The 21,124-nt window shown below is 40.9% G+C and overlaps 1 protein-coding gene across 1 annotated transcript in view; it reads right to left on the minus strand.

Annotated features, from left to right (window-relative positions):
• Window positions 1-946: 946 nt before the first annotated feature.
• The window catches only part of LOC137976082 (latrophilin-like protein LAT-2), a 42,197-nt gene continuing 22,019 nt past the window's right edge, over window positions 947-21,124 (minus strand). The window contains exons 9-14 of the mRNA XM_068823348.1: window positions 16,011-16,092; window positions 8,806-8,872; window positions 7,090-7,172; window positions 6,890-7,010; window positions 2,549-2,592; window positions 947-1,125 (exon numbers count right to left, since the gene is read on the minus strand). Of these exons, the coding sequence (XP_068679449.1) occupies window positions 1,047-1,125; window positions 2,549-2,592; window positions 6,890-7,010; window positions 7,090-7,172; window positions 8,806-8,872; window positions 16,011-16,092 (476 nt within the window). The 3' untranslated portion in view covers window positions 947-1,046. The remainder of the gene's footprint in view (window positions 1,126-2,548; window positions 2,593-6,889; window positions 7,011-7,089; window positions 7,173-8,805; window positions 8,873-16,010; window positions 16,093-21,124) is intronic.

The following is a 21,124-nucleotide window of genomic DNA, read 5'->3' on the forward strand; positions in this document are numbered from 1 at the left end:
CTTTGGTGAAGCTCATTTTAGGACCCCCCTTCCTCATAATTATTGCACAGTCCCTTAGAAAATATGATTAGCACCAAATGAAAGCTCGCCTTTCAACAAGGAGTTAAAACGAGTGCAAGGCCGCGCGCTAACATATGGTTTTTTTTTTTCAACATATCTTGTTTAAGCTCTTATACAAAAATCTTGTTATTCTTTCATAAATTCAACATGCGTTTTAATGGGCAAGGTTTGATCGGTTAAGGGAACAAAACATCTTGAGGGATTAGGGATCCCTCTGCGGGTGCTGCGACGCCATGGAGGCGCCTTCTGAATGACGACGGCGGCGGCAACCATTACGTCATTCTAAAACATATTCAGTTGTGACAGGGTTGGTTTCTCGTATCAGGGAATTTAAGATCTACGACGCTAATGTACATTTTTAAACTCTTGCCTTGTTATTCCAGATCGCTCAACTTCTACGAACAATTCGAAGCATCCAGGAATTAAACGGAGATGACACTAGGAAGTCGTGAGAGCAGAGCTGTCGCAATGGTAATTGCACAGGATCCCGTTACCCGAAGCTTCCATACGTATTGTACCCTTGAGTCCACACTGTCCCGCGGGTATCTTTCTATTTTTAGAACTACTATATTTTGACGTATGTGACTGAGGACATACGTGAAGTGGCCTCCATACATCACATACGTATGTGATGACTATTGGTCTCTTATGATTGGCTATTGTGAAAACTCCCACTAAAGCCCCCCTTGGAGGTGTTTCTAAAAATAAAAAGATACGGGAAAGGGTTGACTTAGAGTGTTAATATGGAAGATGGAGGCTCCGGGTAATGGGCCCCTGTCGGGCAAAAATAACCTACACACTATTCGGAAAGAGTAGAGCATGAAGTTCCTGGTGTTGCGGCCTGTCCTATGTGGTGTATCATAGTAGGGAGGGTAAATTCTCGATGATATAAGCTAAATCAAGCTACTCTAAAGTCCAAAGGTTAATTAAAGATATGATGACGATGTCTCGCTTCCCGCCAATGTACCCCGGGTTCGATTACCAGACTAGGTGTCATGTGTGTGTTGATTGAGTTTGTTGCTGTTTTGTGGCTTTCTTTCTTCCGTCGATGTAGACATCCGTGATCTATATCAGAAAAAAAAAGTTATTATTAATGTTCCTCACGCAGCTTTTTCGTAGGAAGTTAGGCAGGAAATCCTTGCGTGATACTGATAATAACGAAAGTGCATGCGACGAGACTGAATTATAAATACTCTTGTTTTTCGGCCTTTTTAACTTGATCAAAAACAATAATCGAAAGCAAACTGCGGTGGTAAACATTATAACGCATTTTAACTTGACGTTTCGTATCATATAACATACATCATCATGTACGGGAAACAGCCTTGTTGAATTGCACTGTGAACGCATTGGGAGACTCATTTTCATCATTGTGTGCGCGGAGCAAGAACTCAAATTACAAGAAAACAATATACCTGGAGCTGAGCTTCCTGAACAACAGGCAACCCAAGCACAGACTTTGTATGGGGAAATTTCTCTCATTGGCCAAGTGTTTCAAATTGTCCAATGAGAAGGCAGAATGTAATACGATCGCCACCAAGCTATAACGGCCGTAGCCCCTCATCTAGCTGAACGCATGGGAAGATTATAGAAAGTTGCACATTATTTGGAATTTATCCGCCAAAAAATCGCTGTGTGGTCCCGGAGTTGAGCTGATGTGATAGGAAATTTGACTGGCCTTAAGGCTGTGGTATTTTTATGGCTATTCGGACCGTTACTTTGTGATACGAGAGCAATTTGTGGGATGAGATCGCCGCGAGTCACCAGCCTTTCTTCTCTTTATGAGGGGAAATGACAGCTAACGACGTCACATCGTAAAAATTCGAAAGCCACAAACCCGTCTATAACGGACACAAGTTTGTCCTCCGTTTGCACAGAAAAGACGAGGACAACTGTACGTAGGGGTAAGTGAAGTTTATTTCTACATTTACAGCTTATTTTAGCATTTATAAGCTCAAAGTTAATTTACCCATATAAAAGCTATAAATCGTATACCGAGCTTTGGCTGCCTGTGCCTAAACCACCAGAATATTGTACATGATGGCTCGCTTGGAAAGGTGCAAAATTGTCCCGAAAACGAAAAGATTTGATCAAAAGGTCACTGAGTTTGAGGTACATACGACGTTTACTAAATTAAAGAGATAGTTAATTGTTATCGTACAAGAGTATACGAAAGTCTTTTTGTTTGCAGATCAAACTGGCTGTTCCCCAAAACACTCCCACAAAGCAATTCAATAAGACTCTCGACCCTGTCTCCCGCGCAACCTCAAAGTGGCCAATTAATTGTCCCATATATACTGACTGCTAGGATCTAAATTGTGGAAATGGAGCATTTTCGCGATTGTACTAGAAGAGACGTTACATGTTACCTCCGGGCAATGAAATGAAGAGTCACTTCGAAAAATTTGGCAAAGCATTGGAAGTACAGTATTTTTGTATAATCTACTGAAAATTATAATTAAAAAAACCTTAAGTAACTCTGTCTTACCTCTTTATTTTTGGCCAGCAATGAAGAGCAAAAATTAGGAACCCCTTTAGGAAAGAGTGAAAGAATTACACTACTTGTAGGAATTACTACAGGATCAGGTTGAACGAAGTCTGCAAACAAACCATTTTCAGGAATGTTAAGCGAGACAACGGCTGTCGTGAAAACACGGATATTGAAACATAATAAACGAAACGACAGAACAGAACAACAACAACAACAACTGTTAAGAGCTCCAACTGGCCGGAGGCAAGATAGGTGGCTATTTACAAGTGCAGCTGAAAAGTAGAACCAGGGACTACCATAAACAAATTTAACCAGTGGCCAGAACGGGTCTTGAACTCGGGGTCCCCGAATCTCAAGACAAGCGCCCTAACCACTGGGGCGAATCCCGTTCAAGGCTGGATTTTCCGCGCTTCCTTTTATTTGCTCAACTAACTACTATTATAGAAGGGATCCTCGCACTTAATGGACAATTTAAGCCATCGCGTAGAATGTGTGGACATCATTAAATATGAAAAAAAGTGTAATACCAGTGCAAATTACACGTCGAAATTCTGGATTATGATTGGCTAATGAACAATAGAGTTTGGTCACAACCAATCAAATCTTTTGTTTTCAAATCAAGCGAGCGCCCTGGATGGCACAATTTATTGCGCAATTATTTCCTGATTGGGTGATACGCGTGCGTTTCTTCTGCTTAAGTGGATTCCCTAATAATGCACTGCGCATTCTGTTCTGCGCATAACACAGCGCAGGACACGTTCGTATTCAGGCATGGCTAAAAGGCTTCTATTATGGTCAATTTTCACGGCTCAGTTCTGTTTTCTTTGTCTCACAAGTCTCAACGGTTATTTCTAAACAAAACAAAGTTTGAATTTAACTATAAAGACTGGTAGCCATGTGTGAATATTGGCATATTGATGGTTTTCACTGACGTGAATAACAGCCATGTTTTTCAACCGTGAAACAAAAGAGAACGTTTGCATAATAATATAATTGAATTCCCAGAAGATTTGGTCAGGGCTCCAACATGGCCGCCGTTTCTTTGTTTAGGGGCTCCAAATGGCGGCCGTGACGTCATGTGAAAACCGAGAATCGAACGTGGCCAAAAACATTTCAAAATGGCGACCTTTCGTGCGGGAAAGCTCGCTAGAAAGAAGAATGGCCGTTTTCAGAGCACAACAGTAAAGAGAAAAACAAGAAACTTTTTAGACTGTCGGAAAACAACAAGGAGAGTAATAGCCTTGATGATGCTAAAGTGTCATTTTAGTCCGAGAGTGAAAGTGAAACCGCGCTGTCGGGGAGACGTGTTTTTGAAGGGTCGAGCTTGGTTTGCTTTCTGTTTTCTCCTAAACGGGGTTGGTGACCTATCTTTTGTTTGGCATAATTTTATTCTCTTATTCCTCCTGTTTGTGCTGTGAAAACATTTTCAAAAATTCACGTCAGAAAAAAAAAATTACAGGGAAAAAAGTATTCGTAGCCATCACTCGTGGACACAAAATTGTCTCCTCGAGATCATGCACCTGATCATGCACTGTAGTTAGTGCCTTTTCAAGACGTGTGTGCCATAAAACAAACATTAAATTATTCCTTCGAACAATTCAATACACGTGAATTACGTCAAAGCTGTGCTTCCTGTTTCTGCAAAACGTTGCGTGAACCGATGGAACAAATGTGTCTTTGATATAGGAAGTCGCACTGATTAAATGAGTAACCTGAGTAGGTTATACCTCCCAAACGAGCTCGGTGACCTATTTTTTTTAATTGCACATTTCGAGTCACCATAATGTAGGGAACAATCGAGAAAGGTTTAAAGAAAATCTTACGACAAGTTCTATTATTAAGGAATCACCTTAACCATCTCGAATTCTTTCATGTCTATTATTAGTAAGTAATCACATGATTTTTCTCGTGCAATTTGGAATAAATAAGCACTTGTAAATTTTTCAAAGTCTACAAATTGCACTCACCCTACGGTCTTGTGCAATTTTGGCCACCTTTGAAAAAAATTATAAGTGCTTATTTATTCCAAAATTGCACTCGAAATCATATGATTACCTATGCATATTCATGATCACCGTGGCGGCAAATTTGAATACGATCCCGCTGTGAATAGGCCAGAATAAGAGAAGAAAACCCCCAAATTGGCCGAGTCGTGCTTGTAAAACTCGCTTGTCTGATTTCCAGAAGTCGTAATCCTAACTTTCACGCGGGGCTTTTTGAAGAGCAAGGTTGTATCTACACATTTAACTTACACAAAAGAATTTAAGAAAGTGTAAACACTGTTCTTTTAAACTTGAAAATTGTGAAAAAAATTACCTATTTCAGTATATCTTGCGAGTAGTTGGTTTCTCCTACGCTTCCCGAGAGAGAAACCACTGCGACCAACCGCTAATTTCTTTGAGTGAGCCACCGTCCAGCGCTAAGAACGAATAAGTTAAATTTGTACCGGTAAAACGAGTTACTAAACTTGTTTTGGCGCTCGCGCGTGCGTTCAGCTACGTAACTGCTGCGTTTGGGCGAGCCTGCTGTGTAGAAATTTCCCGCGAAATAAGACGAAGTGATGTCAAATACATCACGTGGGATGTGACGTACTTTGCAGATGCTCGATGGAAAATCAAACGGTTGCTGGCAGTGGTTTCTCTCTCGGGAAGCGTAGGAGAAACAAACTGCTCGCAGTGTAATTTCAGTATAAAGACCGTTTTTAAGAGCGATTTTCAAAATCTTGTCACGGCCTTCCACATTTTCACGCGCGGTAAATGGAAGATGTACCTTTTCTTGAGCAGAATCCGTTTTAATTCAAAGAATTGGTGAACGAGAACCACTGTTCTTTTCGGTTTCAAAACTACTAATGAAACATACTTTTGAAAAATGGCGCATCTCGAGGAAGAGCTATTTAAGCAATATAGGACATTTTCCGTGTTTCCATAGCCTCATATAAACACAAGGGAGAGTTGGGAGAATTCGAGACAGTCATGCAAAACCGAGACGCAGTCCAGGTTTTGCAACAGTGTCGAGAATTCTCCCAACTTTCGCCAGTGTTCAGATGAGGCTATGGAAGCACGGAAAAAAGTCCTCTATTGCTTTTATGAAATATTTCTCAAAGATAATTCGACAAATGAAGGTAACAAATGAAGGAAGATTCTTGATCGAGACTGATTTTCTTGCTCATATTTCCTACCAGCCAATCAAAACGCGCGTCTGACGACATATAACCAATCAAAATGCGTGTGCTGTCACAACCCTGTTTCCACACTCTCATCTAAACACAGCTTTTCACCAATGAGAGTGCATGCACTATCCTAATTATTTTATAATGTTTTCTGGCAATCGCTGCATAACAATTCTTGTCAATCAAACCAGTGGATCGTGAAATGGTCAGGAATAACCGCGAATTTTAAAGTGATCGTTAAGTGTCTTCTGGTTCATTCCACGTGCCGACCAAAATAGTGCAATGAAGAGGAAAAAAGAAAATATCAGCGATCGGGAGCTCTTTTCAGAGCTCTTAGAATACCCGATCCATCCATTATAAGTTCATGTGGTTCCTCCGTTTGTTGACAATGATTGCCCGATATTCCACCTTCAACTAAATGCAGAAGCAGTTTGGAGATGGCCCTCTTTTAAACGCCAGCTTGTAACACGACCGAAGAAGTGCGATCTTAGAAACAATAGCATAAACGAAGACCTGCGAGGCCTTTGTTTCTCAGCTGCTCCTCCAGAAGTTAATGAGCTGAGCTGTATTCATTACGGGCGCGTGTACGGGTGTATTCTGTAAATGCACTTAATCTCAGACCAATAAGAGTTATTCTGGTCATGTTTCTCCTCTAATTTTGCAGATCTATAATTTTGACTGTGCCGCAAGTTTATATCCCGAGAATAATAGGCATTCTGCGTGATGCGATTGTCACTTTAAAAATTCTGCTGTCTCCAACGGGATTCGAGCCCATGACTTCTGCGATGCCGGCCAAATGCTGATCTACCAACTGAGCTATGAAGCCACACAGTTGGGAGCAGGTCAATCTGTTGGGCCCCAGGCGTTCCCGTGACAGGACTTCTCCCCACTGTGTGGCTTCATCGCACGGTTGGTAGAGTATTGCATCGGCATCGCGGCAGAAGTCATGAGTTCGATTCCCGTTGAAGCCGCTTGAATTTTTCAGGTGTCTATAAGAAATAATTTCTAAAATTGTTCAGATAAATGCGAGGATCACTTCTATCTTTCGTCCATAAATCGCAAATATACATTTCTTTCATTTATCCGCGATTATCTGTCTTACTTTCTTCTAAATATCTATTCTTCTAAATATCAAGAGTCAACACCTAGTATGTAATTGTAAGTCATACCTGAGTGGAGTTCAGAATGACAGTAACGTACAGAAACGCAGTGTGTACTGGTGCCAAGAGACCAAATAACCATGTGATATCCAACAGGGGCATCAACATCAAGGACGCTCTGATCCCCAATCTGCAACTCAAAATGTGTTTACATAAACTTGCACTGGAGCTTTCCAAAAGACAGAAGTTTAAGATGTTAACTGTCTCACCTGGCTTGTTCGATCTGCTTGCGCGATGTATGTTGCATTGATGCCATTTCCTTTTTCACTAGCACGATAATTACCGTGTTCGCCTAAAACAGTAGAGTAACAGTCAACTTAACGAACATTTGTCAAAGGAAAAGACAGGAGATGTAGAAGGCCGAACTCAGTCGAAAGCAACCCAAGGGCTTCTTTTACTTACGCGGCAGGGGTGTGCGCCACTCCAATGTCGTTTAAGGTGATGTTACATGAACCGATTTTCAAATTTGTGTCGTGTAACATAACGCAGAGGGTGATTCTTAATGTAACATGTTGTTGCCCGAATTTTATTGGAGTTAGTGCGTGTAACACCCCCGCCCTTGACTTTTAACGCGACATCATCCCAGAATGCACCACGGAGAAGCGGAATAAGTCACGTCGACAGTCACTTCAACAGTGTCCGCCACATTTCTTGCTCGGGATTTATCGAGCAGAAGTCTGGGCTCAAATATTGCGAGCAAATCATCTCGTGCAATACACCGTTGCCGCAAAATTGTTCCGTTAAAAGTTGTCTCCTGAAGGATGGATTAAGAATTGGCGTTAAAAATCGGCTCGTGTAACATCACCTTTATGTACGACCTACCCCCAGCAATACTGGTATTAACTTTACCGATTACAAAATAGATTGAAAGCTAAGTGAACCTTGGAAGGCAAGGGCTGGGATTCGAACCCGGAACGCTGGGATACCGGATATCCACTACATTACGCATGGCAAAGGACAAATTGAGAAACAATCCAAACGAGATGGTGGGACGAGCTAAAAGAGAAATCAAACTGACCCCTTTAAAGGCGTTTGGTTCGAGAAGTACCTTGTGTCAAAGAAATGTTTATTTACAATAAAAGATCATAAAGTTATGTTTATTTACAATAAGATATTATAAAGTTATTGTTTGGCATTATATGTTTCGTTTCGCCGGTTTTATCAGACTGAATGGCTACACCCAAGCGTGCAGAAGTTTAAACAATTAAACGTCCTTCTTGTGAAATGTTAGCCAGCAAATTATTAGTAACGATTACTAACCGAAAAATACTAAACATTCGCTAAAAAAAACCATACACGGACGTCGCACAGGCGCATTGCTATCGCTGGTGTCACTACTTCTGTGCAGTGACTTTGCGTGCGTGACCAAAACCAAAAAGCGATTGCGAAGGCCCGGGGGGGGGGGGGGGTACTCGATACATCCCTGGGTGGGGAGGTGCGGCGCGGCCCCTCATACCCTGACCCTGTTTAAGACAAATATCGCTGATTTTCCTACCCATTTTAAGACAGAATTCCGATTTTTGATACCCTGTTTAGGACATTTAACCCAGTGTAAGACAAAAATTGATAAATCGATACCCTGATTAAGACAAAAAATGATAAATTCGATACCCTGTTCAAGACAAAAATCCCGAAAAACATACCCTGGCTGGCCGCACGTCCCCATTAAGCCCTTATAAGGGAGTACCCCCCCCCCCCCCCCGGGTGCGAAGGAGACTAGATTTAAAGTAAACAAATAATGCACGATTCACCATTGTGTGCTTACGTTTTCGTCAGTGATTTCTTAATGGGGCAAAGAAATGCACTAAAATGCGTGTCACACTTGTAGCACGATTGTCCGTAACCAATGATATTCTTGTGGCTTTGCCGTTGCTGCAGCGGGCCATTGCTGTTAAAACTACATATTGATTCCAACTCTTACTTACCAGCTCAACCAACACGACAAACGTCACTAATATCCAAAAGGCGCCGCTACCAGAGGAAAGCCAGCAGCTTGGAGTTTGAAAACACAAACAAACAAATAAATAAACCAAAAATGGGTTATTATTTAGTTTTGAACTCCTTACCTTTATGTTAATCGTTAAAGATTCTGCGTCTATTTTTCTAAAAAGGTCTCTGAAGTAATCCGGCATTGGAATAGCTTACACCTTAATAACGAAAGTCCGTAATTGGTTAGACAGACAAAATGTCATTACAATGGGGTGATTCTCCAGATATTTTTAACACTTAATAATCTGGCTTTCTTTGTTTCTACCAAAATACTTTCTTTAACCCGTAATCGGTTCTACTTTGTCAATTTTTCCAGCATCAAGTCTTTAAAGCTTCGCGCAGTGTGCCCTTCGCATGCTGAGGGGCAAACATTGCAAGTAGCTATAAGAAAATGTAAGGCGGAAACTTATTTCGACATCCAAGAAATGATTTCAGAGAGAGAGATCAACGTTTTTTCGACACAGATTTATCCGAAATCGATTTGGGCAATGTTGATACCTGGCAAATGTAAGTTTTTGTTTGAATAACCGTGAAATATGAGATAAAATTTACTCGGCTTAACCTCGCTCGCATGAGGATCCTTACGTTTATTGTGAAATTAACAACTCGTCATGGTCTCGAAATATTACAAAGTTAAGTACAAATCTGGAGGAAATAACACATCTATGCTGCTTTCTTATTAGTTACGTCTTAACTTTAAAGAAAACGACAAAACGTTTAAGATTATAAGACATGTTTCGACAGAAACTTCTGTCATCTTCAGTTGATCAATGTACAAAGCGTTAAGTTGAATTTATAACTAGGAAAAAGTGCTAATTATGCTAGTAGCAACGGAATGTACATAAAACGTGACAACGTAAGAATGAAAAGGATAGTTTTAGATTTACGTGATGTAATTGTTGATTCAGAGAAGGTTGTTCTCTTTGAATATGAAAGCCTCTTTTATCTATTGTAGAGTTGAAAAGTCGTAGAGGCGTGATCTAAAATATGGAAACCGTCCTGGGGGGTGGGGGGGAGGGGTTCTCCCTTATAAGGGCTTAATGGGGACGTGCGGCCAGCCAGGGTACGTTCTTCGGGATTTTTGTCTTGCACAGGGTATCGAATTTATCATTTTTTGTCTTAATCAGGGTATCGATTTATCAATTTTTGTCTTAAGTGTCATTGTCTGAGAAAGTGTTCCAGGGGCCAAAAGTTGTGGTCAACCGATTTGGCTGAAACTTGGCACAAAAGTTGGGTATAATGAGATATTTCAAAAGCCACTTTGGCTCACTTTTCTGAGTTTTAGTTTTGGAGTTACAGGGGGGGTCTCATTTTTTGCCCTTTGAGCACCAAAAATCCAGCCTTCCAGGGGGCATTTTGAAAGTGTGATAAGACCCCACTGGTAAATTGTGCTGCCAAATGAATTTGACCATGAACTCTACTATAATAGAGCTTTCAGTTCATGCATGTAACTTTGTCCTCAAGGTATTTCACAGAGAGGAGCCTGGGGCTAGAATTTGGCCAAAATTGATGTTTAAATTATAACCCAAAATAGCCATTTTTCAAAATTTCACTATATTCACCTGCCTTCTTGCATAACTTCCAAACCTATACCACTGTTTACTTTAGTCACCCAGTTATCAAAATCAGTTGAGAAAAATTTGGCTTATTATGGTTTATTGAATTTTTGGAACAAACACTTCATGCCCCTCTAAGGCGATGCAAAATAGAATTTTGAGCCTAATTTAGGCCATAAACAAACCAAATTGTTGACAAGAAGCCCTTATTCTGTATTTAGTAAGTGAAAATGAATTCTCAAGGCCAAATCAGTTCCGTTGTTTAGAAATAAGACCGATTCTTACCTTAAAATTCATCTAAAAGGGGCCTCTAATTAGCGCAACAAACACATAATTTAGCAAATCAAAGGTGATTTTATTCTTTGAAAACCTAGTAACCACCAAAGAACACAAATGACAATGTTCTGATGTACATATAACAATTTTTTTACAAGAAGCTTAAATTTTTCTTTGATTTATAGTCGTCAGTTTCATGTCATATTTCCAAGCATTACTCCAAGCACGGAAAGTCTACATACTTTGGCAGGCCCATTTTTTATATTTCGACCAGATAAATTTAGCTTATCAGAAGGTTCGTTAACATGTTACCTTCCTCTGACCTTGTAATAGCTTGAATAGTTGTTTTAAATACCCATCAGCAAAGGAGCATGACCATACATACGTAGATTACACAGACATATACGAGCTTCAGTGAGCAGTATCGAGGTGAACTGTGATTTTCCGAGTCCTCTAGAGCTAAAAAAATTAAACCATCCATCCACGGTTAGGAGAGCTGGATAACAAAAACCTTGTTTTGCTTTTAGAAAGAAAATAACCCAAACAAAGCCTTCCATTGAGATGATGCACTTGTTACTACATCAAGCTAGCTGGCCCGCCATTTTGGACTTGAAGAGTGTGGGGACTGGACCGAGTTCCCGTCCAATCCTTCTCCCGTTTCGCGGGAATTTTTTCTGTTTTTCATCAGGTGTGTTCGAAATTCTAGAAAGTGATCTGTTTCAGGATAATTTTTTATGGCACTTTATTCCTTTGAAGGGGTAAATGACCAGTGCAGTGTCACGTCATGGGCTGTGCAAGAAACAGGAATGCTTCCTTTGTTGTCTTGCGATAGTGACATGACTGCATGATTAAAGCACAAGTAGAAGAGTTCAGGTGTGTCCGGAGAAGAAGAGGAAGAACTGGTGATGCCAAAGCTACAGGTGCTTCAAAGTATCAGTTAGGGATCATATACGCTCACAAATGATTTTTAAAGCAGTTTACGAGACTCTTTTGCTTGAAGAAAGACAATGATATATAATTTACGATGTTGTCGTCTCAAATTGTTTGTTCGTATAGTTGATTGATTCCCATTTTAATTTCCTGGGTTCTTACGAAGAGCACTAAACATTCAACAAACTCATCTCAGCAATATCTTTATATATATAAAAAAATAACAATAACAATAATAGAAATAACTTGAAGGCTGTCTTTTGTCTGCTCGAGCTGTTTGTTTAAATTCAGCTTGTCACGTTTGGCAATGCACAATTCGAGCAAGCTTGCATTGAGACTCCACCGGTCTCCTTTATTTGCCTGTTTCGTCGAAGACAAGTCAACTTAGAATAGGTATAGCTCCATAATTCCGCAGGAATTGTTTTGGGAATTTTAGACACGAAAAAGAATTTTAGAAAATCTCAATAATATTGGGAAAAAATTGACAAATACTGGAACTTAAATAGCAGTATATATAGGAGAATACTGAACAGCAACATTTCACAGGCAGAAACGTTGAAAAAACGTTTTTATTTTTCTGTATTCCTACCAACCAAGAGAGGGCTCAGTCCACCCACATGCTACAACAGTGTCTAGAGTACTGTTCACTGAGCACAACAAATCAGCAGTTTTCAGAGTCATCTACACTAGAACTAATCAGCGGTTATTCACCAAAAGAGGCCCTCGGAATTTTAGAGAGTTTTAGCAGATAACACTCTTATTTAGGTACATTTTTTCATTATTCTTTTAATTGAATAGTTAACATTATTTTAAACATTTTTTTAAATTAAATAATGAAACATTTTTTCTACAAATATACACAAATCTTCCGTGCTCTTCCAGAACGATTCAGAGTCAGTTCCCATTCAAGTACGACATATGTGTGTTCATTGCCTATGCATTATTCCAAGCAAATCCAATAATATCAACTAATTCGGTCGATTTTGCGACGACGTTTTAGTGACATTTTCTCTCTGAAAATGTCAATTTTGTCGAAAAACGTAGATGCAGCATGTTTGAGTGTCAAGTATTTATGAGTCAATGATTCAATGAGTCAATCAGTCAATCAGTCAATGAGTCATGAGTCAATGAGTCAATGAGTCAACGAGTTAGTGCAGTCAATTAAACCATAAAATGAAAGCTAAAATTTCAGAGAGCGCTTAAGCCTAATCACTGAAACGAGGGCTTAGGCTTAATCAACAAATTATTGCTATATTGACTGTGAGTCTCATTGACTCATTGACTCACTTGACTCATAAAACATGCGTTCTCGGCATGTTTGCAAATATCTTTGACGAAAAGGGTAAATAATGGAAACCGGTAACTGAATTGTGCATTGCATGATAAGCGTGTGCACGTGACAAGCTTAATGTAAACAAGCAGCTCGAGCAGACAAAAAACAGCCTTCAAGTTATTCTTATCGTACTTGTTTTTTTTTTTCTTGGACAAATCTGATGAATGTTTAGTGCTCTTCCTAAGGACCCAGGATATTAACATGCGAATCAATCAACTATGCGAACAAACAATTTGAGTCGACAATATCGTATTTTACATATCGTCGTCTCTAAATTTCTCTTCAGTCAGAAGAGTCCCCTAGATCACGATAAATGTCGTTTGTGAGCGTATATGATCCCTAACTGATACTTTGAAGCACCTGTAGCTTTGGCATCACCAGTTCTTCCTCTTCTTCTCCGGACACACCTGAACTCTTCTACTTGTGCTTTAAACGTCACTATCGCAAGACAACAAAGGAAACATTCCTGTTTCTTGCACAGCCCGGGCAGCCCATGACGTGACACTGCACTGGTCATTTACCCCTTCAAAGGAATAAGGTGCCATAAAAAATTATCCTGAAACAGATCACTTTCTAGAATTTCGAACACACCTGATGAAAAACAGAAATAAAATTCCCGCGAAACGGGAGAAGGATTGGACGGGAACTCGGTCCAGTCCCCACACTCTTCAAGTCCAAAATGGCGGGCCAGCTCGCTTGATGTAGTAACAAGTGCATCATCTCAATGGAAGGCTTTGTTTGGGTTATTTTCTTTTTAAAAGCAAAACAAGCTTTTTGATAACCAGCTCTCCTAACCGTGGATGGATGGTTTCATTTTTTTAGCTCTAATGGAATCGGAAACTCACAGTTCACCTGGATACTGCTCACTGAAGCTCGTATAAGTCTGTGTAATCTACGTATGTATGGTCATGCTCCTTTGCTGATGGGTATTAAAAACAACTATTCAGGCTATTACAAGGTCAGACGAAGATTATACGTTGACGAACCTTTTCATACGCTAAATTTAAATGGTAAAAATATAAAAATAATGTGCCTGACAAAATATGGAGACTTTCCATGCTTGGAGTAATGCTTGCTTGGAAAGATGACATGAAACTGACGACTATAAAATTAATCAAAGAAAAATTCAAGCATCTTGAAAAAGATTGTTATATGTACATCAGAACATTGTCATTTGTGTTCTTTGATGGTTACTAGGTTTTCAAAGAATAAAATCACCTTTGATTTGCTAACTTATGTGTTTGTTGCGCTAATCAGAGGCCCCTTTTAGATGAATTTTAAAGTAAGAATCGGTGTTATTTCTAAACAACGAAACTGATTTGGCTTTGACAATTCATTTTCACTTACCAAATACAGAATAAGGGCTTCTTGTCAACAATTTGGTTTGTTTATGGCCTGAATTAGGCTCAAAATTCCATTTTGCATTGCCTTAGAGGGGCATGAAGTGTTTGTTTCAAAAATTCAATAAACCATAATAAGCCAAATTTTTCTCAACTGATTTTGATAACTGGGTGACTAAAGTAAACATTGGTATAGGTTTGGAAGTTATGCAAGAAGGCAGGTGAATATAGTGAAATTTTGAAAAATGGCTATTTTGGGTTATAATTTAAACATCAATTTTGGCCAAACTCTAGCCCCAGGCTCCTCTCTGTGAAATACCTTGAGGACAAAGTTACATGCATGAACTGAAAGCTCTATTATAGTAGAGTTCATGGTCAAATTCATTTGGCAGCACAATTTACCAGTGGGGTCTTATCACACTTTCAAAATGCCCCCTGGAAGGCTGGATTTTTGGTGCTCAAAGGGCAAAAAATGAGACCCCCCCCCTGTAACTCCAAAACTAAAACTCAGAGAAGTGAGCCAAAGTGGCTTTTGAAATATCTCATTATACCCAACTTCTGTGCCAAGTTTCAACCAAATCGGTTGACCACAACTTTTGGCCCCTGGAACACTTTCTCAGACAATGACACTTAAACTGGGTTAAATGTCTTAAACAGGGTATCAAAAATCGGAATTCTGTAATTAAATGGGTAGGAAAATCAGCGATATTTGTCTTAAACAGGGTCAGGGTATGAGGGGCCGCGCCGCACCTCCCCAACCAGGGATACATCGAGTACCCCCCCCCCCCCCCCCGGACCTTCGCAATCGCTTTTTGGTTTTGGTCACGCACGCAAAGTCACTACACAGAAGTAGTGACACCAGCGATAGCAATGCGCCTGTGCGACGTCCGTGTATGGTTTTTTTTAGCGAATGTTTAGTATTTTTCGGTTAGTAATCGTTACTAATAAAACTGTGTCGAAAAAAGCGTTGATCTCTCTCCAAAAACGTTTTTGGACGTCGAATAACTTTCCGACATACATTTTCTCACAACAATGGCAATGTTTGCCCCATAGCGATCCCAGAACCCATTGCGTATAAGGCATGGATCCAATTACTCACAACTCATTCATTCAAATCCTCAATCAACTCACTTGACCTTCATTTAGAGTGAGACGAGTAGCAAAAAAACAAAAAAGAAAAATCGGCTTGTGTGGTTCAAATTACACACCTGCACAGCCGCGTTGGTCATAGGGAAAATCCGATACGAGGCAGTTAATTAAGTTAGTTTCACCTTAAGTAAGGTTGTTAGAAAAGTAAGCTAACAGCGAATGTCTCGTACAAAAACTTCATTGACCCTAAATCTTGCTATCTCATGAGACTGGTTACTCTTGGTCTATGGACAGGAGTAATGAAACGATTTTAACAGATAGTTTATCGCAGTCGGAAATGATCAACTTATGCAGCTGATTAAGAATTCTGAGAAACAATAAAGGCTTCAACGACTGATCAAACTTCGATTTCTTTTTCAAGTGGCCGTCAGCCATGCCTGATTTCGCTGCAATGATTTCTCAGTCATCAATCACCTTAACTCTGCGAATCAATATACAGGATATGCAGAACATCCCATTTATATTCTCTAGGAGAAGTAAAGTAGCTCCTCATCTGTTAAAACAAACAAAAGCTCTTTCTTAAGGCAAGAGCTTGCTAACAAAAATGATAAGCTTACTATTTGTCGTTGACAAAACTATCGATTCCGTTTTTTCTAGTCGTGATGCCCAAAGATATGCTGACAAAAACTGCAGGTATCCCTAAAATGGAGAGAAGTGTGATATTAATACACCCTTGTCGTTTCTGCCATAAGTTTCGACATAGCTTCAGTGCTGTTGACGACCGACAACAAGTGACATAGAGCGCTTGGTATCTCGTAGCAGTAATCTAAGCTCAAGATCTAGATGTGTAGGCGCAAGCCGTTAGACATGACTGTCAGTGGTTTTGTACGGGGCAGAAACAAAGCAAAAAACAAATCCACATAGAAATAAATTAGACGTATGTGACCATCGATATCTTGGGAGGATCTTCCGAGTGAAGTGTCAATGTAGAAATCTGGAGCAGGACCCAGCAGGACGAACTTTACACTCAAGTGAGAGAGACAAGATGATGACGTACGTAGTTCGGATGTGCAAAACAAGCACGTCCTCCGGGACGACGAGGGGGAAAAGAGGGACTAAGATGAAGCGAGGAATTGAAGAAAAAAACTGCAAAGGGGCGTGAATTTTTTAGATACCATGCGGGACGAGACCATGGAGACGACTAAAGCCAGATAGCAGAGGATGCTTTATGGGATTGAAACGTGGACCCTGACCAAGATGCTGGAGAAAATTGTCAATGGATGCAGACACTAGAATGCTGCGAAGAACAAATGACTAACCTGGAACCCTACGGGAGTCTCCCAAGAGTCTGTGAAACAATCCGTATGAGAAGACTAAGACGAGCTGGTCAATGTGCCCCTTACAATGAAGAAACCACAGGTACCCCAAGCTCGATATATTATGCAAGAGTAGAAATATATCGTCAGTAGATCACAGACGATAGAAGGGATTAAGGGCCGCCAAACTCTGAAAACGTTTGCTTTGAGAGCCATCGAATGAGGCTTTATTCACAACCCGCGTTAACCAAACCGTTGGAAGATCCTTTAGCAACCCGCTAAATTGAGCACCCAAGTTGTTCCCATTGAAAGCAAGCAAATGTTTGCAGAGTTTGGTGGCCCTTAATTCCTTCTCATTGTACAAGCGGCTCGAATGAAGTAGACGAATAGCTAGCGGAGGTATCGTTCGTGATCTACGTGGAATTTCGAGGCGATCGAATCCTTGTCAGCCAATTTTCTTTTCTTTCGATGATTCCGGCGGCTTCGTCTCGGTGCCCAACCTTGGGAAAGAATACTGATAGAGGGAAAAGAAGAGGAACCAAAAACCACCTAAATCGCTCTTAATAAACCCAGAAATCATACCAGAGACAAAAACACACAAGACTGAAGCAGGGTAAGCTATTTTTTAAATTTGAAATCGTGAATATTTTTTTGAATTTTGAGAAAAACCGTTTTCCCCATACAAATCCTTATATTTCTACTCTTGCATAATGTAGTGCAGTACAGATACTCGTATATCGAGCTTGGGCTACCTGTGAAAAAACGGCTTCGATTTTAAAGTGCTGTTTTGGAAACCGCAACTTGGTCACCCAAATCGAGGTAGATCAAGAACTGCATACATTGACACCATCAAGACTGACACTGGATTGGAGAATATTAAAGAAATAAGAGACGCCATGGTCGATCAGTCTCTTTGCAACTAAGATTTTGTCTGTCTGTCTGTCAGTCAGTCGGTCAGTCAGCGAGCGAGTGAGCGAGCGAGCGAGCGAGCGAGTGAGTGAGTGAGTGAGTGAGTGAGTGAGTGAGTGAGTGAGTGAGTGAGTGAGTGAGTGAGTGAGTGAGTGAGTGAGTGAGTGAGTGAGTGAGTGAGTGAGTGAGTGAGTGAGTGAGTGAGTGAGGGAGGGAGGGAGTGAGTGAGTGAGTGAGCGAGCGAGCGAGCGAGCGAGGGAACGAGCGAGCAAGCAAGTAATGGAGGAAAATGTGTGCCCGACTCAGCGTATGTTAATATTGGATTAAGAAGATAATAATGATGATGATGATGAAAAATTGTATTTTCGATGTGGACTCGAGGATACTCGAAAAAATCCGAGTGCTTCTTTGCAGGAGTCGAATCTATAGCCACAACCTTCCGATTACTAGTTCGGATTCTCTACCACCGAGCTACAAAAGACCGTGGGAGCCAAGCCATTAAAGCATCTGAACTCGTAACCGGAAAGTCGTAGGTTAGACTCTGCAAAGGAGTACTCGGATTTTTTCCGAATATTCCCGAGTCAACATCGCCGGACAAGTAAATCTGTCATTTGATTCTCTGAAGTTAACATGGAACATACAGTCGAATCTGTATATAACAGCCCTGTATTAAGCGGCCAGCTTTCAAAGTCCCGATTTTTCGCTCATACAAACGCTGTATTTGTTGCCTTATATTAGGCGGCCACCTCTATTAAGCGGCCGCGGCCACCCTGTGGCCGTCCTATGTTTGTCTTTCTTTGTTATTTTTACCTGTATTAAGCGGCCACCCCTGAACGGAAACTAAGCCATATGCCATTTTATGTGGTGTTTTATTGTGTTTAAAATGCAATCCATCATCACTATGAAGAAATATCATTTGCAAAGCTACTGTAAACTGACAATCGGCTCTTTAGTGTCGTTAACGCTTTTCAGATGTCCGCAATGTGCTTAAGTACAATACAAAATCAAAAACGCAAAAAAAAAAAAAAATCGTTTTGAAGATATGCTTCACTCTTCAGCTAGAAATTCCTCTTCAATTAGCTTGTTCTTTAGCCATGTGATGGAGAATGGATCGCCTTCAAACCCATACTCGCAAGGGATTTCCAGGCCATAACCTCCACCTCTGTTAACTCGCTTGCCCTTTCACCGTAACTTTCCCTTTGCTTGTAGGCCGTTTCAAAAAATTTGGTTAGCCACAATGCCATCAACTTAGGTGCATGTCCAATCACTTCATAATCGTCCATAATTTAATTAGGGTGAGAATATGGTTTCGAAGCGTTTTTGCCACGTTCAGATCTTGTAACTCTCGGTGTAACACTAGATTTCCGTAATTTTGGGCGAACAATTGCCACAGTATTCGAGTCTTCCTTATTTTGCGGCTCTCGCCTCAATGCGTACATCTCATCGACTTTTGGCTCCCATATACTCAAGTATGCATGGTACCCACGGATATAAAAGTAGACGTGAAGAAGTTCCTTTGTCATATTTTAGCTGTAGAAAGAACTTTCCAAGTGAGCCACATCAGATTATGAGTCAACAGTGGGGTGTTTTACAAAACGTCCGCCGATAATTTGGTAGTCAAAAAGGCGAGAAATGTCTAAAGCCGCTCCAATAGACCTCTCTTAGGTAATTTGTATATTTTCAATTTTTACCAATTTCTTTGACCCGAATAATTGTGTGTCTATTCCAACAGTGAAAGAGTCTAAAACCCATGGCTCAAAAAGAATGTTTGTTCCTGCCGTGATGCTTTCCAATGTGATGTCTTTAGCGCCCAAGATAGACGAAATTCGAGTCGCTATTATAGATGCAAATGTGGATGTCGCTTGCTTTACAGAGACATGGTTGCGTGAACACATAAACGATGATGTTATTGCAATACCCGGCTATAACATCATTCGCCGTGATAGAAAGCAGCACCAGCACGGCGGGGTGTGTATGTACATTAACAAGACCATCAAGTGCAAAATATTAGACGAACTATCGGATGAAAAGTTTGAAGTTATATGGGTGAAATTGCGTCCTTACAGGCTTCTCAGGGGGATGTCGTGCATTGTTGTTGCTAATGTTTACCACCCGCGGACTGAATGCGGCGCTTCAGATACGGAGATGTTGAGTTTTCTGTACGAGTCTATGTCATCTAACGAAGCTCCTTTTTCCGAGCTATGGCATTTTAATTGCGGGCGATTTCAACAGGCTTGACACTAGCGGTTTTCAAAATGTGTTTCAACTCAAGCAAATCGTCAAGTTTCCCACCCGTGGCAATCGCACGTTAGACCCTATTTTTACAAACATGAAGTAATTTTATAAAGATCCTATTAATCGCCCAGCGTTTGGGCTTTCAGACCACATCACCGTTGAACTCCATCCCTTAGAACGTTGTGAACACGCCAATGGAAATCGGAGAGTGATGTCAAGAGACCTCAGAGAAACTAAAAAGATCGCCGTGAGTTAGTATTTGAGAGAGGTTGACATCTTGTCTCTAGTTCAAGACAAGGACTTATGTGAGGAGAAGACCCAAGTGCTTGAAAAGGTGATCATTACGGGCCTCGACGGAATTATGCCGTTTAAATCAAAGAAAGTTGCTTCTAATGAGCCGCCATGGGTTAATGTTTCTCTCAAAACGCTCATTCGGCGTCGCCAGCAAGCCCTGGTCAGCGGTAATATGATCGACTATAACATTCTTCGCAATAAAGTCAACCGTGCTAGGAAGAACTGCCGAGCTAAATTCTACGAGGCTTAGGTAAAACATCTTAAATCATGTAAGCCTGCAGTCTGGTGGAAGGAAGTAAAAAATCTTAGTGGTTTTGCACCACCTGCTCGCGCCGAGCCACTTGTAGATTTCCAGCACGTCGTCGGCGGACAGGACGAGCCCCCTAAGGACTCTCGGTTCCTGGCGAATCTGATCAATTCCAGATTCCTCTCTCCTATGAGTGTGTTCGAACCACTACGTGCGCAACCGAGCGAGCACAATAACGCAGCACCTGTTGAGCCACGCCCGAGGCTCATCACGGAATATTCTGTTCTACAGAAGCTGCGCACTCTCAACCCCAACAAAGCGTCTGGTCCTGATCAAATCCGCTCTCGGCTTCTCAAATATAATGCGGATATACTTGCTGCCCCTGTAGCAGACATCCTGAATTCTAGCTTCCAGGAGAGCCGCCTACCTAAGTCATGGAAACGAGCGGATATTACACCCCTGCCCAAGCAGTCACTAGTGCTTGATGTTAACAGGCATCTGCGACCTATATCACTAACGCCAATACTGTCAAAAGTGGCCGAAGACTATGTGGTTGAGGAATACATCAAGCCAGCCGTCCTGGTCAAAGTTGATTGGAATCAATTTGGAACGGTTCCCAATTCCTCTACTACGCATGCTCTCATTAGTATGCTGCACACATGGTATCAGAAGACCGACGGCAACAGCTCTACGGTCCGTGTAGTTCTATTTGACTTCAAGAAGGCTTTCG

This window comes from Montipora foliosa, chromosome 11, assembly GCF_036669935.1.
Source record: "Montipora foliosa isolate CH-2021 chromosome 11, ASM3666993v2, whole genome shotgun sequence".
NCBI classification, from domain to species: Eukaryota; Metazoa; Cnidaria; class Anthozoa; order Scleractinia; family Acroporidae; genus Montipora; species Montipora foliosa.